This window comes from Phycodurus eques, chromosome 5, assembly GCF_024500275.1.
Source record: "Phycodurus eques isolate BA_2022a chromosome 5, UOR_Pequ_1.1, whole genome shotgun sequence".
Taxonomy (NCBI): domain Eukaryota; kingdom Metazoa; phylum Chordata; class Actinopteri; order Syngnathiformes; family Syngnathidae; genus Phycodurus; species Phycodurus eques.
The window spans coordinates 9474673-9498694 of NC_084529.1; the positions used below are offsets into that span (position 1 = coordinate 9474673).

At 42.8% G+C, this 24022-nt stretch overlaps 1 protein-coding gene across 1 annotated transcript in view; it reads right to left on the reverse strand.

The window, feature by feature from the left end:
* Positions 1-13281: 13281 nt before the first annotated feature.
* Positions 13282-24022, reverse strand: part of zfpm1 (zinc finger protein, FOG family member 1) — a 169581-nt gene continuing 158840 nt past the window's right edge. Inside the window, exons 5-9 of the mRNA XM_061677599.1 lie at positions 21941-22043; positions 21169-21414; positions 20506-20739; positions 20158-20400; positions 13282-18291 (exon numbers count right to left, since the gene is read on the reverse strand). Coding sequence (XP_061533583.1) covers positions 15722-18291; positions 20158-20400; positions 20506-20739; positions 21169-21414; positions 21941-22043 — 3396 coding nt within the window. The 3' untranslated portion in view covers positions 13282-15721. The remainder of the gene's footprint in view (positions 18292-20157; positions 20401-20505; positions 20740-21168; positions 21415-21940; positions 22044-24022) is intronic.

Sequence of the window (24022 nt, forward strand, 5' to 3'; positions counted from 1 at the left end):
CCACGCCTATGACAAAAATAATAATTATAAGGCCCAACACACATTATAGGGACAGTGGTTATACAATGCGGCACGGTGGACGACTGGTTAGAGCGTCAGCCTCACAGTTCTGAGGACCTGGGTTCAATCCCCGGCCCCGCCTGTGTGGAGTTTGCCTGTTCTCCCCGTGCCTGCGTGGGTTTTCTCTGGGCACTCCGGTTTCCTCCCACATCCCAAAACATGCATTAATTGGAGACTCTAAATTGCCTGTAGGCATGACTGTGAGTGCAAATGGTTGTTAGTTGTGCCCTGCGATTGGCTGGCAACCAGTTCAGGGTGTACCCCGCCTCCTATCTGAACATGATTAAATGTGACTTGGCTTTTCACCTACACTAAAAATACAGTAATGTGCATTAAAAGACTCACTTGATATGAGGAAAAACTGTTTTACACAACAATACTGTGAAATGCAAAGCCACACCTGATCCTTGAGGACCATTTGATAACACTTGGCTGATACTGTTACTAAAATACACAATGCTATTATGTGAACATGATGTTATCTACATTCAGGTACAGCTCTTAAATGGATAGATAATAGACAAAACCAGATGTAGAAGTGTCATTGAACAAGGACAGAAATTTAATTTTCATGTTTTGTCACAACATGACAATAACTACTCTTCTTTGCCTTTCAGCTTGTCCCTTTAGGGGTCGCCACAGCCCGTCATCCTTTTCCATGTAAGCCTATCTCCTGCATCCTCCTCTCGAACACCAACTGCCCTCATGTCTTCCCTCACGACATCCATCAACCTTCTCTTTGGTCTTCCTCTAGCTCTCTTGCCTGGCAGCTCCATCCTCATCATCCTTCTACCAATATACTCGCTATTTCTCCTCTGGACGTGTCCAAACCATCGAAGTCTGCTCTCTCTAACTTTGTCTCTAAAACATCGAACCTCGACTGTCCCTCTGATGAGTTCATTTCTAATTTTATCCAACCTGGTCACTCCGAGAGCGAACCTCAACATCTTCATTTCCGCCACCTTAAGCTCTGCTTCCTGTTGTCTCTTCAGTGCAACTGTCTCTAATCCGTACATCATGGCTGGCCTCACCACTGTTTTATAAACTTTGCCCTTCATCCTAACAGTGGTGACTCTTCTGTCACATAACACAGCTGACACCTCCACCCGTTCCATCCTGCTTGACCCGTTTCTTCACTTCCTGACCACACTCACCATTGCTCTGGACAGTTGACCCCAAGTATTTAAAGTCCTCCACCCTTGCTACCTCTTATCCCTGTAGCCTCACTCTTCCCCATCCACCCCTCTCATTCATGCACATATATTCTGTCTTACTTCGGCTAATCTTCATTCCTCTACTTTCCAGTGCATGCCTCCATCTTTCTAACTGTTCCTCCACCTGCTCCCTGCTTTCACTGCAGATCACAATGTCATCTGCAAACATCATGGTCCACGGGGATTCCTGTCTAACCTCATCTGTCAGCCTATCCATCACCCCTGCAAACAGAAAGGGGCTGATCCCTGATGCAGTCCCACCTCCACCTTAAATTCGTCTGTCACACCTACAGCACACCTCACCATTGTTCTGCTGCCCTCGTACATGTCCTGTATTATTATAACATACTTCTCTGCAACTCCAGACTTCCGCATGCAGAACCAGAGTTCATCTCTGGGTACTCTGTCATAGGCTTTCACTAGATCTACAAAGACACAATGTAACACCTTCTGACCTTCTCTTTAGGTCAGAAGGAGTTACATTGTGTCTTTGCAACATCTTCAATGCAAATATTGCATCTGTGGTACTCTTTCTAGGCATGAAACCATACTGTTGCTCGCAAATACTAACTTCCATACCTCCACAGGAATGTCATCAGGACCAACTGCCTTTGCATTTTTCATCCTCTTTAATGCCTTTCTAACTTCCCCCTGACTTATCATTGTCACTTCCTGATCCAGCACACTTGCCTCTTCTACTCTCCCTTCTCTCTCATTTTCCTCATTCATCAACTCCTCAAAGTATTCTTTCCATCTATCCAGCACACTACTGGCAACAGTCAACATATTTCCATCTCTATCCTTAATCACCCTAACCTGCTGCACATCCTTCCCGTCTTAATCCCGCTGTCTGGTCAACCTGTATAGATCCTTTTCTCCTTCTTTAGTGTCCAACTTGGCATACATGTCATCATACAGTGCTAGAGGACTCTGCATCTTTTTGCAGAATTGTAAAAAAAAAAAAAAAAAAAAGTACCGGCATTCACAGATAACTAGCAACCCTTTACTGCTCAGTGACTGTTTTTTTTTTTTGTCAATGTCTTTGTCTCAAAAGTGTTCTCTGTCAATTTACTGTCTGTTGTCGTACTAGAGCGGCTCCAACTACCGGAGACAAATTCCTTGTGTGTTTTTTGAACATCCCGCATGAATAAAGCGGTGGTCGTGTTTTTTAAGCAACAAAAATATGTAACGGAACTTATAGAGAATGGATTAATTCTAAATGACGAGTTTATCCCAGTTTCCCCGCTGGCTGTACCGTCAACACGGATCACTGTTTCGGGCGTCCCTCCGTTTATTTCGAACGAGGCGCTGGAACGGGAGCTGAAGCGTTTTGGTAAGTTTGCTAGCGGATTTCGTAATGTTGGGTTAGGATGCAAGAATGAAAAACTGAAGCATGTTCAGTCTTTTAGACGACAGGTTTTCATGTTTTTAGACTCTCAGACGCAGACGTTGGATATTTCTTTCCGTGTTCGTCATGAGGAAGGAATGTATATGGTGTATGCAAGCTCGGGAAGCATCAAATGTTTTGAGTGTGGAGATGTTGGTCATAAACGGGTGGCGTGCCCGCATAACAATGCTACAGTGAGACCTGCTGCTGTTGATAGCCCCGAGGATCACGCCCAGGCAGGTCCGGTTGTGGACGGGGTCATTGACGTTGAGGAGCGGACGGCTGAGCCTGACTCCGTTGGAGTGGGCCCTATGAGTGTGAATGCCGTCTCAACGGCGGAGGTACCCCTTGCTGAAAGCCATGGATCGGTGGCGGCGAAGGTAGAGGGACAACGTGCTATTATTGAGAATGATGAAAGTAAGAATGACATGCAAATTATAGAACAGAATAGTATTGTCGATCGGATGAAAATGGCACAGGCTAGTGATGTGAGACAGCAGCTGAAGGCTGATATAGTAGACCAGGTTCAGCATGGTGATGGTAGCCAGGCTATGAGGCTGGAGACTGATGGTGACTCTGATGGTGCTTCAATTACTGACAGCGTTTCCCAGAGTAAGGATTTATACCCTTTGAAAGAATTAGATGAGTTTTTGGAGGATACATTCGGTAAAACGGTTGATGTACAAGAATATTTTCCAGATGTTAGAAAGTTTGTGAAGAATGTGAGTACCCTACAAAAGGTGATAGGAACAGACTTGCTTGATGACAAGAAGAGATATCGCCTGAGGAAGCATGTGACTGCTGCTAGGAAAATTTTAAGTGGTAAAAGACAGAAAAAATTGAGAGTTGATTATTAAATTAGAAATGGAACTACAACACTGGGTGTTTTCTCTGCTGTTGTCTTTTGGCTGGTTGTTTTTCTCTCTCTTTTATTAATATGAATTCTTTACGTGTTGCATCCTCAAATATTAACGGGGGTAGAAATGCACAGAAGAGGGCGCTAGTGTTAGAAATCCTAAAACAAAAAAGAATAGATATCGCTATGTTGCAAGAAACACAGTGGTAATTTAAATGAAACGGACTGGGGGCTATGTTGGGGCGGTCAGTACGTTCTCAGTCATGGCTCTAGTCTTAGTGCGGGGGTCGGTATATTATTTAGTCCCACTCTTAGTGTTAATGTTTTAGCAATCACAGAAATAGTTGCAGGGAGGATTGTAATGATTAAAGCAGAAATCCAAAACATTATGTTTAAATTTGTGAATGTATATGCACCAAATTGCGTGCGGGACCGTTTGAGTTTATTCAAAGTACTAAAGGAAAATTTCGACAACTGTGATAAAGTAGAATGTGTTTTAGTTGGGGGGGACTGGAACTGTTGCCCGATCCCGCTTTAGATAGAATAGGACAGGACATTTTGTCCCATATGGACAAGCCGAAATCATTCTGGCATTTTAATGTCAAATTTATACTTTGATTTTGTTTTTTGTGAAAATTTTAAATTGTTTTGGAGTAATTGGAGAGCCAAGAAAGAGTTTTTTCCCTCCTTAATTCAGTGGTGGGAGGTAGGAAAAAGTCAAGTGAAAGTGTTATACCAACAGTACGCATCCTTCTCTAGTATTAATACTAGGAAGGCTATAGAGAAACCAGAAGAGGACATTGAGGTTTTGGAGAGTGTGGCTGCTGAAAATACCGAGCAGTTAAATAAAAAAAGACAGCAGTTGACTTGTTTTCTTCCAGAGAAGACTAGAGGAGCTCTGGTCCGGTCACGTTTTACCACACTGAGGGACATCGATGCACCCACCTCCTTCTTTTTTAACCTGGAGAGATCTTTTGGACAGAGGAAACAAATGGTGTGCCTACAAGCGGCCTGATGGGACGCTGACTTCAGATTCTGCAGAAATGAGAAGGCTAGCGGTGTCTTTCTACTCCAACCTGTTTGAGGCAGAAAGGTGCGATGGAAAGGCTACAGAGACACTACTTCAGGGTGTCCCTCAGCTGGGATCTGATGTACAAGATGTCCTGGGTTCTGACATTACTCTGAAGGAATTGACGACTTTGGTGACCCAGTTGACCTCTGGTAAGGCCCCAAATTTGGATGGAATACCATCAGATTTCTATAAACACTTTTGGAATATAATTGGGATTGACCTGTTGGAGGTTTTCAAGGACTCCTTTGGGAGAGGGACTCTTCCAGCTTCCTGTCGGCGTGTGGTGATCTCTCTTCTGCCAAAAACGGGGGATTTAACTTTGTTCAAGAATTGGAGACCTGTTGCCTTACTATGTACAGACTATAACATTTTATCCAAAGTTTTGGCAAATAGACTAAAAGTTTATATGGACATTGTAATTGGTGAAGACCAGTCGTACTGCATCCCTGGCAGATCTTTGTTGGACAATTTATTTTTAATGAGAGATATTTTTTATGTGTGCAAGGCATACGGTGTTGATGTAGGCATTATTTCTATTGATCAGGAAAAAGCATTTGATCGGGTGGATCTTTCTTTCTTATTTTCCACATTGCGCGCATTTGGAGTTGGGGAGCATTTTGTATCATGCATTTTGCATTTTGTAGCATTTTGTATCTCCTGTATGAGAGTGCATGTTGTGTAGTTAAGGTTGGGGGAGGACTGAGCAGACCAGTCGTGGTCGGGAGAGGGATTAGACAAGGCTGTCCTATTTCGGGACTACTGTATAGTTTTGCTATCGAGCCTCTCCTATTGAGACTTAGGAAAACTTTGAAAGGTCTGTCTGCCAGAGATGACTTATAGCCTTCCCATAGTCGTGTCAGCCTATGCTGATGACATTACTGTAATGGTCCAGGGACATGGGGACATAGAGGCACTGAGAGAAAGTCTAACGCTGTATGAAAAGGCTTCCTCAGCTAAGGTAAATTGGGAAAAGAGTGAGGCATGCTGGGTTGATAATCCAACACAGGCGACTGCGTATGGTCTCACTGGTGGCCTTACATGGGGAAATAGTGGGTTGAGAATTCTGGGGATTTATTTGGGTGACGACAAGATGGTTGCTAAAAATTGGGAGGGAGTGCTGGGAAAAGTGCAAGCTAAGTTGTCTTGATGGAAATGGTTGCTACCTCAGCTGTCCAACAGGGGAAGAACTCTGATTGTAAACAATCTCGTCGCCACTCTTTTGTGGCACAGACTTCAGGTGTTAGCACCCCCACCAGGACTGATTAAACAGCTACAGAAGATGCTGGTGGACTTTTTCTGGTCTGGTCATCACTGGATGAGAGCGTCAGTCCTGTATCTCCCTGTGACGGAAGGGGGGCAGGGCCTTATAGACATTGCCTCCAGGATGGCTGGTTTTCGTTTACAGACGGCACAGACGCTGTTGTACAAAGACTCAATCTGCTGGTCAGCCGTCGCTCGTCTGCTGCTCCGGAAGGCCTAAGTTATGACAAACATCTGTTTCTGCTGTCCTCTAGCTCCGGTTTGGATGGACTGTCACCTTTTTACAGCTCTGTCCTTGATGCTTGGCAGACTTTGGACTTTACTTGAGCCTCTGCAGAGCCTGGATTGTGGTTGTTTGAAGAGCCACTATTCAATAACAGTTTTCTACCTTTGAGTGCCTTTTTGTCTGACACAATGAGAAGCGCTTTCAGGGAGGCAGGGATTGTGAAGATGGGACACCTAATGAGGACATCCCCAGAGACACTGGCTGAGAAGACTGGTGTCCACTCCAACCGGGTTCTACAGGGTCTGGTGAAGGAGGTGTGGCAGTCGCTGTCAGAAAAACACCAAGACTTTATACGGAACAGTGATTTAGCTCACCAGTGGAGTGAGGGGGCTGAGTACGTTTTTCCTTCTCTTGGCGTGATTCCTGCTGGTGGGGAATGGAGGGAGCAATGTGGAATCGGACTGTCCCTTAAAACTCCAAAACTTGGGAACTTCAGCTCTTGCAGTGGAAAGCGGCTGTATGAGAGTTGTGTAAAGGTGCTGAACAATGGATCGCTCACTGGAGTCAGAGAGTCGAGGTGGACAGAGGTGATTGGTTCGGAATTTTCCCCAAAAGGAAGCTGGTGGGTCCTGTATAAACCTCCTGTTGAAAAACGGATGGGTGACATCCAATGGAGGATTATACATGGAATAATAGCTACAAACAGATACAGAGCTCACTTTGACCCGAGCACTGGGGAAGGTTGTCCATTTTGCTAACACCCAGAGACATTGGACCACTTAGTGCTTCTATGTCCCCGGTTGGCTGTTTTCTTTAAAATGTTAAAGGAGTGGGTGGAGGGGTTGGGAGAGGTTTTCTCTTTCCATTTTTTTATTTTTGGACCAACTTATTTCAGAAAAAGAAAGAAAACTGTGGTGTTAATGAATTTTATGTTTGCAAGTGCTAAATTGACTATATGGAAAAGTAGGAAAAACAAGATTGTTGGAGCTAGTTGGACTAATCCGCTTTGCTGTTTGAGAGGGTTGGTGGCAGCCCGTTTAAGGGTGGAGCACACCTTTTATACGGTTACCAATAATCTAGAGGATTTTGTGGATCGGTGGGCTATTGGGAATGTTTTGTGTTCAGTGGATGAATATGGATCACTGGTGTTGAATTTTAAATTTTCTTTTATTTATTTTGTGTAAATTTTCATTTGTTTTGTTTTAATTATGTTTCTGGTGATATCCTTTTCATGTTTTTAAAGTAAATGCATATTGGGATCTTTTTTTTTGTCAAAAGGTGTGCTAAATAAAGTTTCTTGAAAAAGTCAAAAAAAGTCTTCTTCTTCTTCGACTTCGACCCACAGTGGCTGAATTTCCACCGGCGCCCTGCAGGTTGACGGCGACGGTGGCAGAGGTTGTTAACCCGGGCCACGGTATGAAATTCTTTGGATGAATGCTCATATTTGATTGGCAAAGTTTTAAGCTGGATGCCCTTCCTGACGGAACCCTCTGCATTTATCTGGGCTTGGGACCGGCCTACAGTTTGCATTGGCTTGTGCCCCCCATAGGGCTGCATTCAAGTGCTCCTTCAATGGACAGCCCAAAACGTCATCTCTCAAGCACCTGATGATGACACTGCACTTCTTTCCCTTCTTTTTGCTCTTTTTCTTCCAACACACGTTGCCACAATCCATTATTGTTGTCACCATGGCAATGGGTAGGCTCTGGACGTTATTCATAAATGTAGGCTCTGGATGTTGTGGGGCTGTCCTGGTTGACACACCTCTGCAACATTGGGTGGACATGGGGGACAGTGGCAGACTGGGGTGGTGGTCTCCCTGTTTAAGAAGGGGGACCTGAGGGTGTGTTCCAACTACAGGGTGATCACACTCCTCTGCCTCCCGAGTAAGGTCTATTCAGGGGAGCTGGAGAGGAGGGTCCGTTGGGAAGTTGAATCTGTTGGACGCAAAAGGAGTGGAGTTTGATTTTTTTTCATGAGCCTGTGACGAAAGCACAGATGCATCCGACAGCGCTGTTACTGATTTTTTTTTTAGAGGAGTGGACAGTGAAATGAACATGCGTGAAGAGCTACTTGACCTCCAGAGCCTTAAGGACCAAACAAGAGGGAAAGATTTATTTGCTTCTGTTTGTTCCGTCGTACATGACATCAAATTGGAGTGGAATAAAATCACGGGGATTATTACGGATGGCGCACCTGCCATGGTTGGCGAGCACAGTGGATTATCAACCCTAGTGTGTAACAAAGTAAGCGAAGAAGGAGGTAAAGCTACAAACCTCCATTGTATTATTCACCAAAACGTTCTATGTGCCAAACCGTTTCCGTGGATCTCAGTGACGTTCCAGCCCACCTGCAGCTGGAGCTCATTGAGCTGCACTGTGACACAGAGTGTCACAGCCGGTACCAACAACTCCCTCTTGTCAACTTTTACCAGCAGCTGGATAAAGACAGGTTCCAAGAGATTCTTACATTTGCTAAGAAAATGTTGAGCTTCTTTGGCTCGACATACTTGTGTGAGAAGACATTCTCAGTCATGAACATGAATAAGAACCGCGTGAGGACAAGACTAAGTGACTCCCACCTGCGTGACATCTTGCGCATTAAAACCACCGCTTTTGAGCCAGACCTGCCCCATTTACTGCAGTCGAGATCTCAGTATCACCTTTCACATGAATGCAAACATGTTGTTTGTTGATCCTGATGAATAAAGTTTGAGTTTGAGTCAAATTTCATAAAAATACTTTATTTTGCATTTCATTAATTTTTATTTTAACCTTCATTTATCCAGGTCAGGCAGTTATAAGATCTACCTAGCAGCAGACAGCATAGTAAAACAGTAAAATAAAAATACAAAAAAGCATTCCCCTCGTCCGTAGCATGTAAAATTAATGCTGGCCTGCATGACAATTTTTTTACGGCAATGTGGCCCCTGAGCCAAAAAGTTTGGGCACCCCTGAGCTAGAGGAAGTGGCTGGGGAGAGTGAAGTCTGGCCTTCCCTGCTGAGGCTGCTGCCCCCGCGACCTGACCTCGGATAAGCGGAAGACAATGGATGGATGGACAAGTATGTATGCGAGCATTTAAGATGGAAATGTGAAAGGATTTGAATATATTTTATGAATAGATTTGATATGTTCATGCGAGCGTGTTTGACCTGTATGTGTCCAAACAGTTGAGGCGTGTATGTTAGCGTGTATTTATATGAGTTGAAAAGGAAGTGGTTTCAAAATAAAATATGGCATTGACCAACAGCCATAAATTACAATAGTAAGCCTAACTTAAGCAGTAGCGTTACATAGCAATATACTGTATAGTACATACATATATATTTTAATGTATATATGTTGTATACCTGTTGATTAGTGTGTTACAATAACGCTTTCCCTCATTGATTTAAAATGTCTGCTTTTAATGTGTAAGTGCTGTAGGATATGACGTAATGGTCGGCCAATCAGAAGTTGTGTCGTGTATGACGTAGGGCTCGTCTATCAAGAGCGAGACGCCATTATTCGGTCGCAGATGCCGCCGAATAAATGTGCCTTTCGGGCTAAAGCGCAAGTGGATGTGTTTCCTCCAGGACTCAAGGCAGAGTTTCAACACCGCTGCGTTAGAATCTGAAATGTACACGGTTCGTTGCAGGCAGGATGGCCGTATCGTCGCATTTCAGCTCCCCTGCACCGGTGTACCTAATGAGGTGGCCAAAGGGAATGAAGGAATTTAATTGTCGTAGTGAAACTCGTGTCATAGATATGCATTCCAGACTACACACAGTCAGACTTTTTTTAAAGATATGTACATGTCAATAAATTAGAATATAGTTGAAAAGTTTTTCTTCAGTACTCATAGAGTGATTAAAGACTCAAGTACTTTTCAGAGGCCAAATTCCAGCCTAATTTCTACATTAAAAATCACTTTATTTCTTTAATTAATTCACTATTTCGTTTGACGTTATATTTTAGTTTCTCAATATGGGGATTTTTTGTTTTATTTGCTATGTGCTACAATCATCAAAATAATACATATTTTAAATATGAAATACTTTACTCTGAGACTGTGCATTTATCTCTATAATTTCACTTTTTGAATTGAACTACCTAATAAAAGATTTATACTATTCATGTGAGCATGATTGACATGAACTCGTGAATGCCAGTGATGTGTACAAGAATGTGATTGACATGCTCGCGTGAAAGGCATTTGAGTAGTGTTGATGAGAGCAAGACGCCTGCGTATGAGAGCATTTGAGTAGTGTAAATGAGCATTTGAGTCGTGTCAATGAGAGCACTTGAGTCGTGTAAATGAGAGCATTTGAGTAGTGTTAACGAGAGCAACACTCGTGCGTATGACAGCCTTTCAGTAGTTTGTGTGTGTGTGAAAGCATTTGAATAGTAAGTGTGAAAGCTAATCCTGAATAATGTCCCTAACGGTCCCTCATAATTTTGCACCACTGTACTGTGCGTAGTTCGACTGCACACACATAAACGCACACACGTGTGCACCCACCCACGTGCGGATATATTCCCAATATTGTGCAACCCTGCCATACACTTTGCTTGCATTACGGCCACCTACAGGTTGGAGAGGGATATGTTAGAATTGCTCAACCTTGCCGGAGTAACAGTTTAGTCTACAATGCTTCAGTCTTTGGTCTTCGTCCAAACAAAGTGGTTGGTACGTCCTGCAGCAGTAGGTTCAGTATATGTAGGCTGTATCCATCAGGTTAAATATCAGCACAAATCAGCAAAATTATACTACACCTGAAGCTACCCAGGAAAAAACTCCATTATCATGTCAGAATTTGATACAGTTGACCAAAAAACTGTAGAGCAAACAGTTCAGCAGCTGAAACCATCAACGAGCTGTCTTGACTCAATACCATCTGACTTTTTCAAAGCTATTGTGAAGTCTGTGCTAGCTGATTTGCAGCAAATAATCAATTGCTCACTTCAGTCAGGCGAGTTTCCTCAAGCTCTTATAAAATAGCTGCCTTTAAGCCTTCTCTAAAAAATAGAATGTTGGACGCTTCCGTGTTAAAAAGCTATATACCCATCTCAAATCTCCCTTTCATAGCCAAGTCGTTATTTTTAATCAACTCAGCAATTTCTTGAACTTAAATGGACTTTTTGACTAATTTCAATCAGGTTTCCAAACTCATCACAGTACAGAATTTGCTCTTATCAAAGTGTTAAATGATATAAGGTTGAATACTCACTCGGGAAAGGTGTCAATTCTGGTCTTGTCAGTACGGCTTTTGATACGGTGGATCATAATATACTGCTGAACAGGTTGGAAACGTGGGTAGGACTAAATGGAACAGTCCTTAAATGGTTCAGGTCCTACCTGGAGGAAAGGAGTTATTTTCTAACCATTGGAAGTGTTCAATCTCATCGAAGGGCAATGACCTATGGGGTCCCTCAAGGGTCAGTTCTTGGACACCTCCTGTTCAGCCTGTATATGCTACCCCTGGGTCAAATTGTTCAGAACTTTAATTTTGACGATCATAGCTATGCAGATGACAAACAGTTATATCTAATAGTATCTCCAGATGACTACAGTTCAATTGAGGTGTTGTGTCACTGTCTAAAACAGATAAATAACTGGATGATCCTAAATTTTCTTCAATTAAACCACAACAAAACTGAGATAATTGTTTTTGGCACTAAAGAAAATAGGATTGCTGTGAGTAAATACCTGGAGTCACTCTCTTTAAAAACCAAAGACCAAGTCGGAAACGTTGGTGTTCTGATAGATTCCGACCTGACTTTCAACAGTCATATCAAATAAATTACTAAAACTGCCTTCTACCATCTGAAGAACATATCCGGAGTGAAGGCTTGGATGTGTCAAGCAGACCAGGAGAAGCTCATACATGCTTTTATCTCAAGTAGACTTGACTATTGTAATGGTCTCCTGACTGGACTCCCTAAAAAGAGCATTAAACAGCTGCAGCTCATTCAGAATGCTGCGGCTCGGGTTCTGACCAGAACAAAGTGGTCAGAGCATATTACTCCAATTCTAAAGTCTTTACACTGCCTCCCAGTCAGCTTTAGAATAGATTTAAAAATTCTGCTACTGGTCTATAAATCACGAAATGGTTTAGGTCCTGAATACATGAATAAAATGCCGCTTGTCCTAATTAGGGTTGCGGGTAAATTTCATAAAAATACTTTATTTTGCATTTCATTAATTTTTATTTTAACCTTCATTTATCCAGGTCAGGCAGTTATAAGATCTACCTAGCAGCAGACAGCATAGTAAAACAGTAAAATAAAAATACAAAAAAGCATTCCCCTCGTCGGTAGCATGTAAAATTAATGCTGGCCCACATGACAATTTTTTTACGGCAATGTGGCCCCTGAGCCAAAAAGTTTGGGCACCCCTGAGCTAGAGGAAGTGGCTGGGGAGAAGCTCATACATGCTTTTATCTCAAGTAGACTTGACTATTGTAATGGTCTCCTGACTGGACTCCCTAAAAAGAGCATTAAACCGCTGCAGCTCACTCAGAATGCTGCGGCTCGGGTTAAATGGAGTCAATCCATCGCAAGGCACATTTAAATAAAGAATTATGGACGAGACTCTCCAAATAACCTAAGAAGCATGTTTTGGGATGTGGAAGGAGATAGCAGTATATGGAGAAAATCAACAAACACAGGGAGAACTTCCAAACTTCAGAGCTGCAAGCCACAATTCCACCATGCTACCAGGAATCATGCATATTTAACAAGTATTGATTGGTTGATTACCATATTGTATTTCTGTTTATTATATATATTTTCAAAATTACATTTTTCATGACAAGTAGTAAATTAAAGCCTTGCCTGTGACCGGTTTTACTGTGATGTCTCAGATATGGCAATTAGTTAAATATTTTATTGCTATGCAACCATCGGTAATATTGCCACAATTTGATGCATTCTGCCCCAGGTTTAAAGAAGCGATTAAAGACTAATAAACACAATTTATGAGTAATGACAGCAACTCATTTCTAAATACATTTTATTTATGAAAGCGAAAGCTGTATTTGTCTGTGTGGTTCTTCGTATTGATTTAAAAGCAATACACATCTTATAGTCATTACTCTTACAGCAACGATCATTCAGACACATGATTTTAAAAGAAATGCCGATGACTCATTGAAGGTTCCTTCACAAGCTGCCATCAAGATGACTCTTTTAAAAGGAAGATATTTACCTGTATCCAAGCATATACTGTATATTTGAATGTGACATCCACCAAAATCAAGATCTCTCACTCAGGCTCATATTGAAAAGTACATAGAGAAGCAGACATCACAACAAAGTACATTTCCATGTCTCTGAGCAATTTATTATTTCTTTTATTTCCCATGCATAGTTTGGACAAGCTTGTAGTGGAAATGAAATATATGAAAATAAAAAATACAGCTTTTGACATTCATTGTGGTTTTCTACATTTGAGGAAAAATAAAGTGGGAGGGTCCTTCACAATAGACAAGAATGAATAATTTCTGTTGACGGGGAAAAGTGCTGTATAAAATAAATACAGTTACAGAACAAAATCCCTAAAATAACACATTTTAAACAACACAGTGCAATAAAATGGGAAGACCCACAAAAAAAAAAAAAATAATAATTCTGGCACTTCACAATCTGACATGATTCTGACTCTGTCTGAGCTGTCTCTCTGTAATGCTAAGTAATTTTAGTGTACATAATGTATTAAGGTAAAAAGATGTTAAAATTCGATTAGAGGTTTGGTTGGACTTTATATAAATATTTTAAATCAAATGGATGGAATGCAGCAAAGCAGAAAATTAACCAAGTGGAAAAAATTCTTACAATTGGGCTCGTTTTAGTCTCAGACCAACATCGCATATTCCCAACAGACAACAACATTATATTTTTCACCAGTGCAGGTGTGAGCTCATAAGATTAAGATAAATCACAACAACCAGAATATACCTGAAAGTGGCAAAATCACCTTACTCCTATCCCAGTGAACTATGTGAAGCTTTCTTTTCCATGAGGCGGTTTCAATGATTTTGTTTATTCAAATGAGTGGCAACCAGCTGAGCTATATGTACCCAATAGAACATTTAGCAGCTTTAGATTTATTCGGCGCTAAAATGAGAGTGGGGTGCACAGACATGAAATATACATTTAATCTTGTTGCTTGAAATCGGGACGTATGATTAGGACATTATTACTTAGAGACGAGAAGAAAGAAATGTGGGCACCTGAAGTGCATGCGGTCCTATAATGACACTTCACTACTTGACAATTCCTTAGCCGAACAGAAACAATCATTGTTACAAAAAAAAAAAAAAAAAAAATATTGAATGCATATTGAATGGAATGGATTGATGTTGATCACTTCATATTACACTAAAAAAACAAAGAAAAAAAACAAAAGTGTGGACTCTTTGAGGTCAAAAGATACAGGTACTGTAAATAAAGCCAGAATTATATTATACTGTAGATGTTGTATAGCTTTGGACAGCGACTTCATTGCTATCACATTATATACTGTAAGCAGCTGTGTCCAAAATACTCTTTGAAGCCATGAGTGACGATTGGATCAACTGGTGCTGCTAATCCACATGTAGATTAATCAAATCAGATTTTTGTCACCAACAGATTGACAACAAGAACAGATGAAATGTGTAGTCTCAGTGAGAAGATATTAGATATCTACACAAAAACACTTCAACACACTGAGAGCCACACAGTTATTTCTAACAGTATGAAAACAAAGCAAATAACAAATAAAAAACACTCTTACACATTATGTAGGTAGTTTTCTGTTGACATGAAATCAGTGAGGACTACAAGATAAATATTTCACATTTGTCTGTCCCTTGCATTTGAAGAGAAAATAAAAACACATTTGTGTGAAAGAAAAAAATGTCAATTTTGAAATATCCTTCATTAATTAGTCACATTTCATACCACATATTGTTTTTCTTTTTTAAGCAAAAAAATACCTTAGCTTCTTCTAGTAAGCATAAAAGAGCCAGTGTTGAAACCAAATGTATTATATAATTCTTTTTTAGACATCGTAGACTATGCACAGATAATAAAAACATTACACATGATCAAGTCTTTTCCACACAAGAGATTATTCCTCTGTTGCGTCTGGATCAACATGAAAAGACGAGATTTGCCATAATCAGCATCATCGTTACGCTATGATCGTCATCAGTCAACTGTCAGAGTGTAATTGCTGCTTTTATCAACAACTTAGTTCAGCAAAGACAGACTGAGATTGATCACAAATTTTTTTTAACGTCCCACAATGCAAAATATTGAGAATTGGTTGGTGTTTAATTTGGGACAAGACAATGACCTAGGGGTTGAGGCACACTTGAGTGTGTAGGTAGACAAACAGGTAGGATCACTCTCAGCTCACAGTGCTGTTGACCCATGGGAGAGGAATAATTATTGAGTAACAACACTGACAAATTCTGCTCAGGAGCAAATGGACACCAGGCCCTGCTGATGAGTAACAGCCATTTACTGAGATTAATGGTCATGCCAACTGAGTGCAATTTTGGCACCTGCCTGCGAAGACTGGCAGCAGAAAGGGTGCATGGGAGCTGATTGAGGAGTAGCGTGTACTCAGTCAGATAAAAGGAGGGAAGGAGAAAGAGGAGAAGGTGAATTTCTCAGCTCACTTGACATGCTCAGCACTGTGGGAGGAACAGTAGTATTTTTTATGAGCTATGAATGTAGAGAGGCTGCTGAACTTAATATTGCACAGCCGACAGTAGCGGGAGTTACCATTCTGGACCGGGGTGATGACTGGGGTTTTGGGACCGGGGATGGGGGCAGGTAGGGGTGCAGGGAGGGCATGGGAGGCAACAGTCGGTGAAGTCTTGTCTGGAAGGTGCGATATCCCGACTGTTTCTCTTCGGTGGTCAGGCACGGGTGACAAAGTCAGAAGGGGAGCCCTTGAGGGGGAAACGGGTTGAGGTGAACCGGCTGACGGTGATCTACCCTCACCTGTTGGGCTGCCATTTATCAGAGGGGAGGAGGGAGAAGTGGTGTCTCTCATTGCCTGCCCATTAATACTATCTCTGTGAATGTGAGCGACCAATTTTGACGTGCCACTTGGGCTACTGGAGGTGGTGGCTGTGACTCCGTCTCTCGGACTAAGGCTTGGGCTGGGACTCACTCTGCTGCCTGGCTGGGGTTGAGCCTCTTGTGGCGACTGAATAGATACAACCAGGCCATGTATAGCCTTAAAGTGCTCCATTAGGTCACATGTGATGGGCCTATTAGGGCAATATGGACAGACCATCTGAGAAGAAGAAGCCGTGCTGACGCCTGTGGCACCTGCTTTTGGGGCGGCCGCAAGTGTGCTTATTGCATCAGGAGGCGATGTGGCATCAGAGGCCGTTAAAGCTGAGGTGTGAGGACTGGTTGACGAGCCTTGTGCCTGTGTAACCCAATCTGCGGGGAGAGCTTTAGATTCCATAGGACGAAGAAGATCTTGGCACTCCTTGCTTTTCGGAGAGGTAGAAGCTGATCTTTTGAGCCTGTGGAGCTGCTCTAAGGTATGCTGTTGGAGTGTGGTGGCAGGGCAATAGTAGGTTTTATGAGCCAAGTAATTCTCAATGCTGTTGAAGCTGATACTGCAGGCGGTGCACTTATGGTAATCAGTGAGCGGCAAGGCAGGAAGAATACTGCTGGTACCATGCTGACGAACTTCTTTGAGGCGGGGCCTCTTGCTCAGATCTATTGGACCATCACCTTCAGGGCTAGAGCTGCCTGGACCACTAGGAGAAACCTCTTGTTTCACTGCCAGGCCAAGTACAGAAGGCGACGGAGCGGAAGCGGCAGCGGCGGCAGCCACTTCTAAGGCTTTTGTTCGCGCCATATGAATTTCATACATCTTCTTCCTCTTACGTGTACGAATGGGCTGAGGATGGAAGGCTGCTATGGTGGTTGCCTTTGCCATATGTATGGCTCGCTGGTTGGATGGGTCATGGCGTGATGCACAGTAGAAGCGTTTGTGAACAGTGTAGTTTTCGTGACGACTGAAGCGAATGTTGCAGGCCTCACAAAAGGTTCGGCTGGGATCATCATCCAGGTCTTCAGCTGACCCACTGGCGGGGCTCTGGCTACCTTCACTTGCTCGTCCTCTACTGCCCACACCCTCACCTTCTGAAGAGGATGATACTCCTTCCCGGCCTGTAGGAGTTTCTGTCTTCACCAACACTCTCTTGGATTCTGCAGCTCCACTATCTGCAGCAGGTTCGGATTCAGGCGGAGAGGTGGAGGCTCCTCTGTTCACTGCGCCATCATGAGGAGATGCTGATGAATCTTGTGCTTTGCTGGATGGCACAGTGGCTGGGGAAGTATCTCTCGCTGATCCAGGGCCTGAAGCTGAAGTTGCACTTTCTCCGTGGTGCCTACTGGAGCAGTAAAGCCTCTTGTGTACATAGAAATTGTTTATGTTGTTAAATGTAATATCACACTCAAAGCAGGTAGCGCCTTTAAGAGGAGTTGCTGTGGCTGTTGGTACAGTTGGTGCAGAGGGGAAAAGGGTGGCTGCGTTATTTTGAGGAATTGTCTGGCCCTGTTTCAGACGGCTGTGAACCATCTCAGACATTTTAGCCAGGATCTCTGAGGCCTGAGGCATAATGGCTGTTTCAGGGTTAAACAAGTACTGAGGCAAAAAAATGGATCCACCAGGGAAAACTGAGCCAGCACCACCTATATGACTTGGGCTACAACCAGGAGTGGGACTTGTTGGTTCTGCTTTTACTGCTGGGGTGGCAGGACTCTTTGGAGAATTTGATGTCTGACAAATGAAGTTGGTAGTTTGCCTCTCCTTTGACTTCCCCTCTGCTTTCTGGTCAACCTCCTCGCCATCCTCCTTAAAGTCCATCTGGTGTTCTTCTGTCTCAGATTCTGAGCGAGGCTCTTCTTTGATTCTTAGGGTGGTGGTTTGGGCATCAGGAGGACTGGAGCCACGTGGAGTGGCAGAGCCCCCGTTAGCACCTGGGCTGGAGGAATCTGACTTAGGGACACAGCCTAGCGGCTCACCCTCTGGTGTAGATGGCTGAAGCTGGTCGACAGATGATGGGGTACTTTGACGAGGGGTGGGACTTCTTTCAGTGGGGACTCTCACTTCCAGGTGGGTTCGTACATGCTGCTGTAACTGGGAAGGGGAATCAGAGTTGTGACCGCAGACTTGACACTTCAGCACCACACCAGAGTCTCCTGGGCTGAGAACTGATAGAGAAATTATGTTAAGTCAGTTGTTCCTATGTGACAAGAACATATGATTTAAAAAATTGTATTGATTTAATTTGATTTGATGCCTTTATTTCAAACATGCAAAATGACGCATTGCAAAGTGTACAAAAAATAGTCACAACTCACACTTGTGGACCTTTGGGTGGGCCTTTGACTAAATTTCCTTCACTGATGATGGGGAAAATTAACAATCAATCTCTCTCAAAATGTTCTGAACTCCTGTATTGACGTTATTGTTGTATTGAGCAGATTATGGAGGAATGTCTGCAGAAAAGCACTTCCCACAGGTGATCTACAGTAATGTTGTGCTTCTATGAATGCACACTAGTGGAGAGTGTCTCCGCTGGTTGCAAACAAGTTTTCCACTCGTTGTACTTATATTACAGCGGCCCTGGATATTTTGAATATCAAAATAAAGCGGATAACCCTGAACCTGAGTCGTTTATACAGGACAAACGTGTCCTTGTTAGTATTCCTCAAAGAGGTCATTGCTCTGCTCCTGCAAATTTTAGCTCCACTCCTCAGAGCCTCCCGACCAAGGAGGTGTAGGAGAGTCCCAATTGCTAGCTGCAGGGCTGTTAATGGTCTCTTATGCAAAACTCCACACAGGCGAGGCCGGATTTGAACTCAGGACCTCAGAACTGTGAGGCAGATGTGCTAACCAGTCGGCCACCTTGTCGCCTCAAAAGATGTTTGTGTAAAGTGAAAACGTCTTGTAAAATGGACACAACACACAAGTGCTGTTAACAACCCTGTCAAATTTGAATGATTAGAAAAATTGCCAAGTATATAAAACAAGGTTTTAAAATAGTAAAAAATGTGGGTATGTCCGCTGAGTATGCTGGAAACCACGCCCTACTCAACTGTCAATCAAATACAACTACATCTAGCATCTTTCTTATACAGATCCTTTCGATAGGTTGTTCATTTTTACATATTGATGTATGTATATGCCTGATAATTCCATCCATCCATTTTCTACCGCTTATCCAAGGTCAGGTCGCGGGGGCAGTAGCTTTAGCAGGGACGCCCAGACTTCTCTCTCCCTAGCCACTTGATCCAGCTCTTCCGGGGGGATCCCGAGGCATTCCCAGACCAGCTAAAAGAGGTAGTCTCTCCAGCGTGTCTTAGGTCATCCCCGGGGTCTCGTCCCGGTGGGACGTGCCCGAAACACCTTACCGGGGAGGCGTCTGGGAGGCATCCGAATCAGATGCCCCAGCCACCTCATCTGGCTCCTCTCGATGTGGAGGAGCAGTGGCTCTACTCTGAGATCCTCCCGGATGACCGAGGTTCTCACCCTATCTCTAAGGGAGAGCCCCGATTTGATCCCCGGCTACAGAAGCTGGCTCTAGGGACATGGAATGGCTGATAATTTCCAAGCGAATTCTGAAGGATCTTGGTTCCTTTTACTAAAATCTAGTGCATTCTTCTTATCCCAATATTAATAACTTTGGATGTGGAACTTTTAGTGAAAATGTTTTTAAAAAATGGGAAATTTCTTCACCATAATATTTTTTTAGTCTGCGTCATTTCCAGCTAAAAGATACCAATTCACAAATTAAAACTCAAGTTCACAGATTTTCCCCAGTTAAATTTTGGTCTTAACCGTAGTCTTTATATGCAAAGATGCATTAATGATGCATTAATTTAGACAATGTATATGTTGCTCCGCTTTTCACTTTACAACAGAAAATAAAACAATAATTGATTCTGACAACGGTAGAAATTTCTTCATATGGCCGTTTTTAGACAAAAAGAAAATCAATAAGTCCTAAGACATTACACATTACATCTTACACGTCCATGAGGTATTTCCAATTTGCCACTGATCATGTGACTCACCAGTGGACAAGGGCAATTTAGGCAGGCCTGGCCCTGGGGAACAGACCTCACTATGGGATCCAGGCTGGCAAACCATGTGGCTCGTAACCAAATGGCTGTAGAGAATATCCCTCGTGGTTGAGACGAAGCCACAACCATGACACACCCCGTTCAATGTGTCAGTGTGGACCTTCAAATGGCGCTCACAGTTTGCTTTGGTGGTGAAGGCCGACAGACAGATGAGGCAGACAAATGGCCGCTCACCTGTGGGAAAGAACAGGAAGGTGAAATGAAATAAACAAAACTGTTGTTAAGCTAACTTCCTCATGCATGATCAGTCTCTGTCGTCTCCAAATACATCGTTCTTACCGCTATGTGTACGCATGTGAATCTCCAGTGAACTTGCGCTGGGGCAGCTCTTGTTACACTGAGGAAAGGGGCATATGCGTTCATTGGGATAGGACTCTTTAGGTTTGTCTTGCGGTGGGGATGACGCCGCAGCCGGCTGTTTCTGTCGGCTGGCACAGTAGTACATCAGGTGGGCTTGCAGGTTCCTTTCACTTCTGTACCAAATCCCACAGTCTTTGCACGGGAAAATGTCTTCTGATCACAGATATCACAACATACATTCAGTTGAGTTGATTCAAGATAAACAAACATATTTTAAGACACTTTATACCCTTTAAAATGTCTTATTCTTACAGCAGTTTGTTGGGTGTGGGATCATCTTGTCGGTAGTTATTTTTAACAACTTAAGTTTACAAATACAGTATGCATTAGCCAAAGATAACTCAGCACAAATATCAAATTTAGCAGTCACTTAGCTCACTGCTAAAGTCCCACATTGCCATCATGTGGCTAAAGTGAATAGCACTACAGGTTTTTTTTTTTTTTTTTTTAAAGAATCCTTGTTAAATACTCCTATTGCAGAATATGTACAGTAAAATGAAAATGTAATCTAAATTCTGAAAAAGGTGGACCTGTACTGATTGCAATATCTATTTATATTAATGTCGTTAAAACAACACTTACTATTGACAACAGCAGTAGCCAAGATTGCAGCCATGCCGGCTTGCTGTGGGAGGAGCTGGATGTCTGTGTGGAGGGCTGCAGGATACGGTGGCTCCTCCTTTACCGCAGATGTTTTTGGGGTGACAATGTTGAGAAGAGGTGAACCCCTGGCGATAGGGGAGTGGGGCTTTTGAGAAAGCAAAAGGGCAGCCACGAGCCTTTCTGCCACAAAAATGTCCCTGGTCACCTTACAGAATAACTCTTCACCTGAAAACACACAGGTTCAGGACAAAAGAGTAAATTATTGTCACACCCTACCATTTTAAAAACCATTTTAATGATTAAATTGCATCTGCCCCGGTCCCGCCTGTGCGGAGTTTGGATGTTCTCCCCGTGCCGGCGTGGGTTTTCTCCGGGCACTCCGGTTTCCTCCCACATCCCAAAAACATGCATGAATTGGAGACTCTAAATTGCCCGTAGGCATGACTGTGAGTGCGAATGGTTGTTTGTTTCTATGTGCCCTGCGATTGGCTGGCAACCAGTTCAGGGTGTACCCCGCCGCCTGCCTGATGACAGCTGGGATAGGCTCCAGCACGCCCGCGACCCTAGTGAGGAGAAGCGGCTCAGAAAATGGATGGATGGAAATTGCATCTGGTTATAGATTAAACTCAATTTATTTTTCCATTAATATATGATATGCAATGGAGCTCTTCAAGTAAGAATAACTATGTGACATGGAGAGTTAATTTATTCTGCAAGTGGGACAAAGCAATATCTCTGTTGTCAATCTCACCTTGACTGTAGATGGTACAGTTGGCATCTTTTGGGTCAGTGGTCAAAGCAAGACAGGTAATCCAACAATCTGGATCCTCACACACCAAGGTCCAACTGGAATTCTACATAAAAATAGATACAGAGCAGAACATGAGGCGTGAATACACAAATCTCCTTAATTACAATTTGCAATTGCACACATAGCTAGTGATCGATAATGTCTAATGACTATATAAACGGATAAAGGAGGCATGTAGAGCAGTAAATATTCCCATACGCTTTAATCATTTACTCTAGTTATTGACACAAGAAGCAATTGAGAAAATGAATGTGACCAAATAAATAGAGACGAAGACATGAATTAAATATGGGGAGAGATCCTCAGAAAAATAATGTCAGATAAAAAAGGAAGACAAGGAGGATCCATTCAACTATCTGCCAGAATATGATTGATCCCTGTCAGTGGCGCCACCAGGGATTTGGGGCCCAGTGAAAGTACTATTTTCGAGCCCCCTGGTCAGTTATGGGCTCTTCGTCATCACTTTAGCTGATCCCTGTGGATACATTGGAAGCAATATTGACTCAGCAACTACTATTGCAACTGAAAAGGACACTACGCAAGATATAACTTACATAATGCAATTTACAGCCGCTGCCATGCAGCCGACCAGTGCATTCATTCAGAAATAGAACACTTATGGCCTATGCAGTGACGTTTAATAGCCAGTTGGGGGAAGCATTGCTTCAATGTCACTTCACAGAAAAGTCATGGGAATATAATTTTAAAACCCATTTTCATCAAGAAGAAATTTAACTGTAAACAATGAACTTTTTAAAATTAGAAATTTGATATGACAAGACTTTAAAATATAAAATCTGGTTTCCCTGTGTGCCAATAATACATCATACGACTCATAACTACTTCTTTTATATTTATTAGATAGATGCTATTTCTGGCGGCACGGTGGACGACTGGTTAGTACATGTGCCTCACAGTTCTGAGAACCGGGGTTCAAATCCCGGCCCCGCCTGTGTGGAGTTTGCATGTTCTCCCCGTGCCTGGGTGGGTTTTCTCTGGGTACTCCAGTTTCCTCCCACATCCCAAAAATATGCAGACTAGGTTAATTGAAGACTCTAAATTGCCTGTAGGTGTGAATGTGAGTGTGAATGGTTGTTTGTTTATATGTGCCCTGCGATTGGCTGGCGACCAGTTCAGGGTGTACCCCGCCTCTCGCCCGAAGATAGCTGGGATAGGCTCCAGCACGCCCGCGACCCTCGTGAGGAGAAGCGGAATGGAAGATGAATGAATGAATGAATGCTATTTCTAAGTTCTCAGTACAGTACTGTCTGCATATAAAGGCTGCATGGCAGGAGTGAAAATTAATCTGATATGAAGATGTTTATCCATCTTACATGTTGGGGAAAAGGCCAACATTCTTAAATCTGTTGTAGGATTAAGTCCTGATATGAAAGGTTGTCTCTTGTACCTGTTGTGATGTCGGTAATGATCCAAAAACAACACATTGGAGAATTGAAACACCTGACAAAGATAGAAATTATGTGTGGGATTGTTTTGGATGGAAAGAATTGAGGGAAAGAAGGAAGAAGCTTCTCATTCTGTTCTCCAGCAGAGATCGAGGCCGAGCGTATTGTATTTCACGGGGAACTGTAGCTGATGGGAAAATACAACTGCTTTTGTTTTAATTTGTAACCCAATGCTGGAGCTGTCTGAGTCGTAAGTACTTGTAATTTGTTTCAGACTAATTCATCATGGCCACGACTTTGGAATTCACTATGATAGGGCAATCGGGAGAGCTCAGTAGCACGCCAGTGGAAAACACAAACACACATCCATACACATGCATAAAAAGCAACAATATGGGCTTCTGAGTAACTGAAATCTACGAGTAAAATCCCCAAAGTGATGACTAATTATCTCTACATTGATTGAATGGTTCTGTACTTAGCATTGTACACATAGCATATCTGTTTTGGCCAAGTTGAAGTTTGACCACGCTCTTGCAAATTGATTTGACCATTTCATTCATGGTAAAATAACAGTTACAAACTAAAAATTAGCATGTTGAAACAACAAAATAAG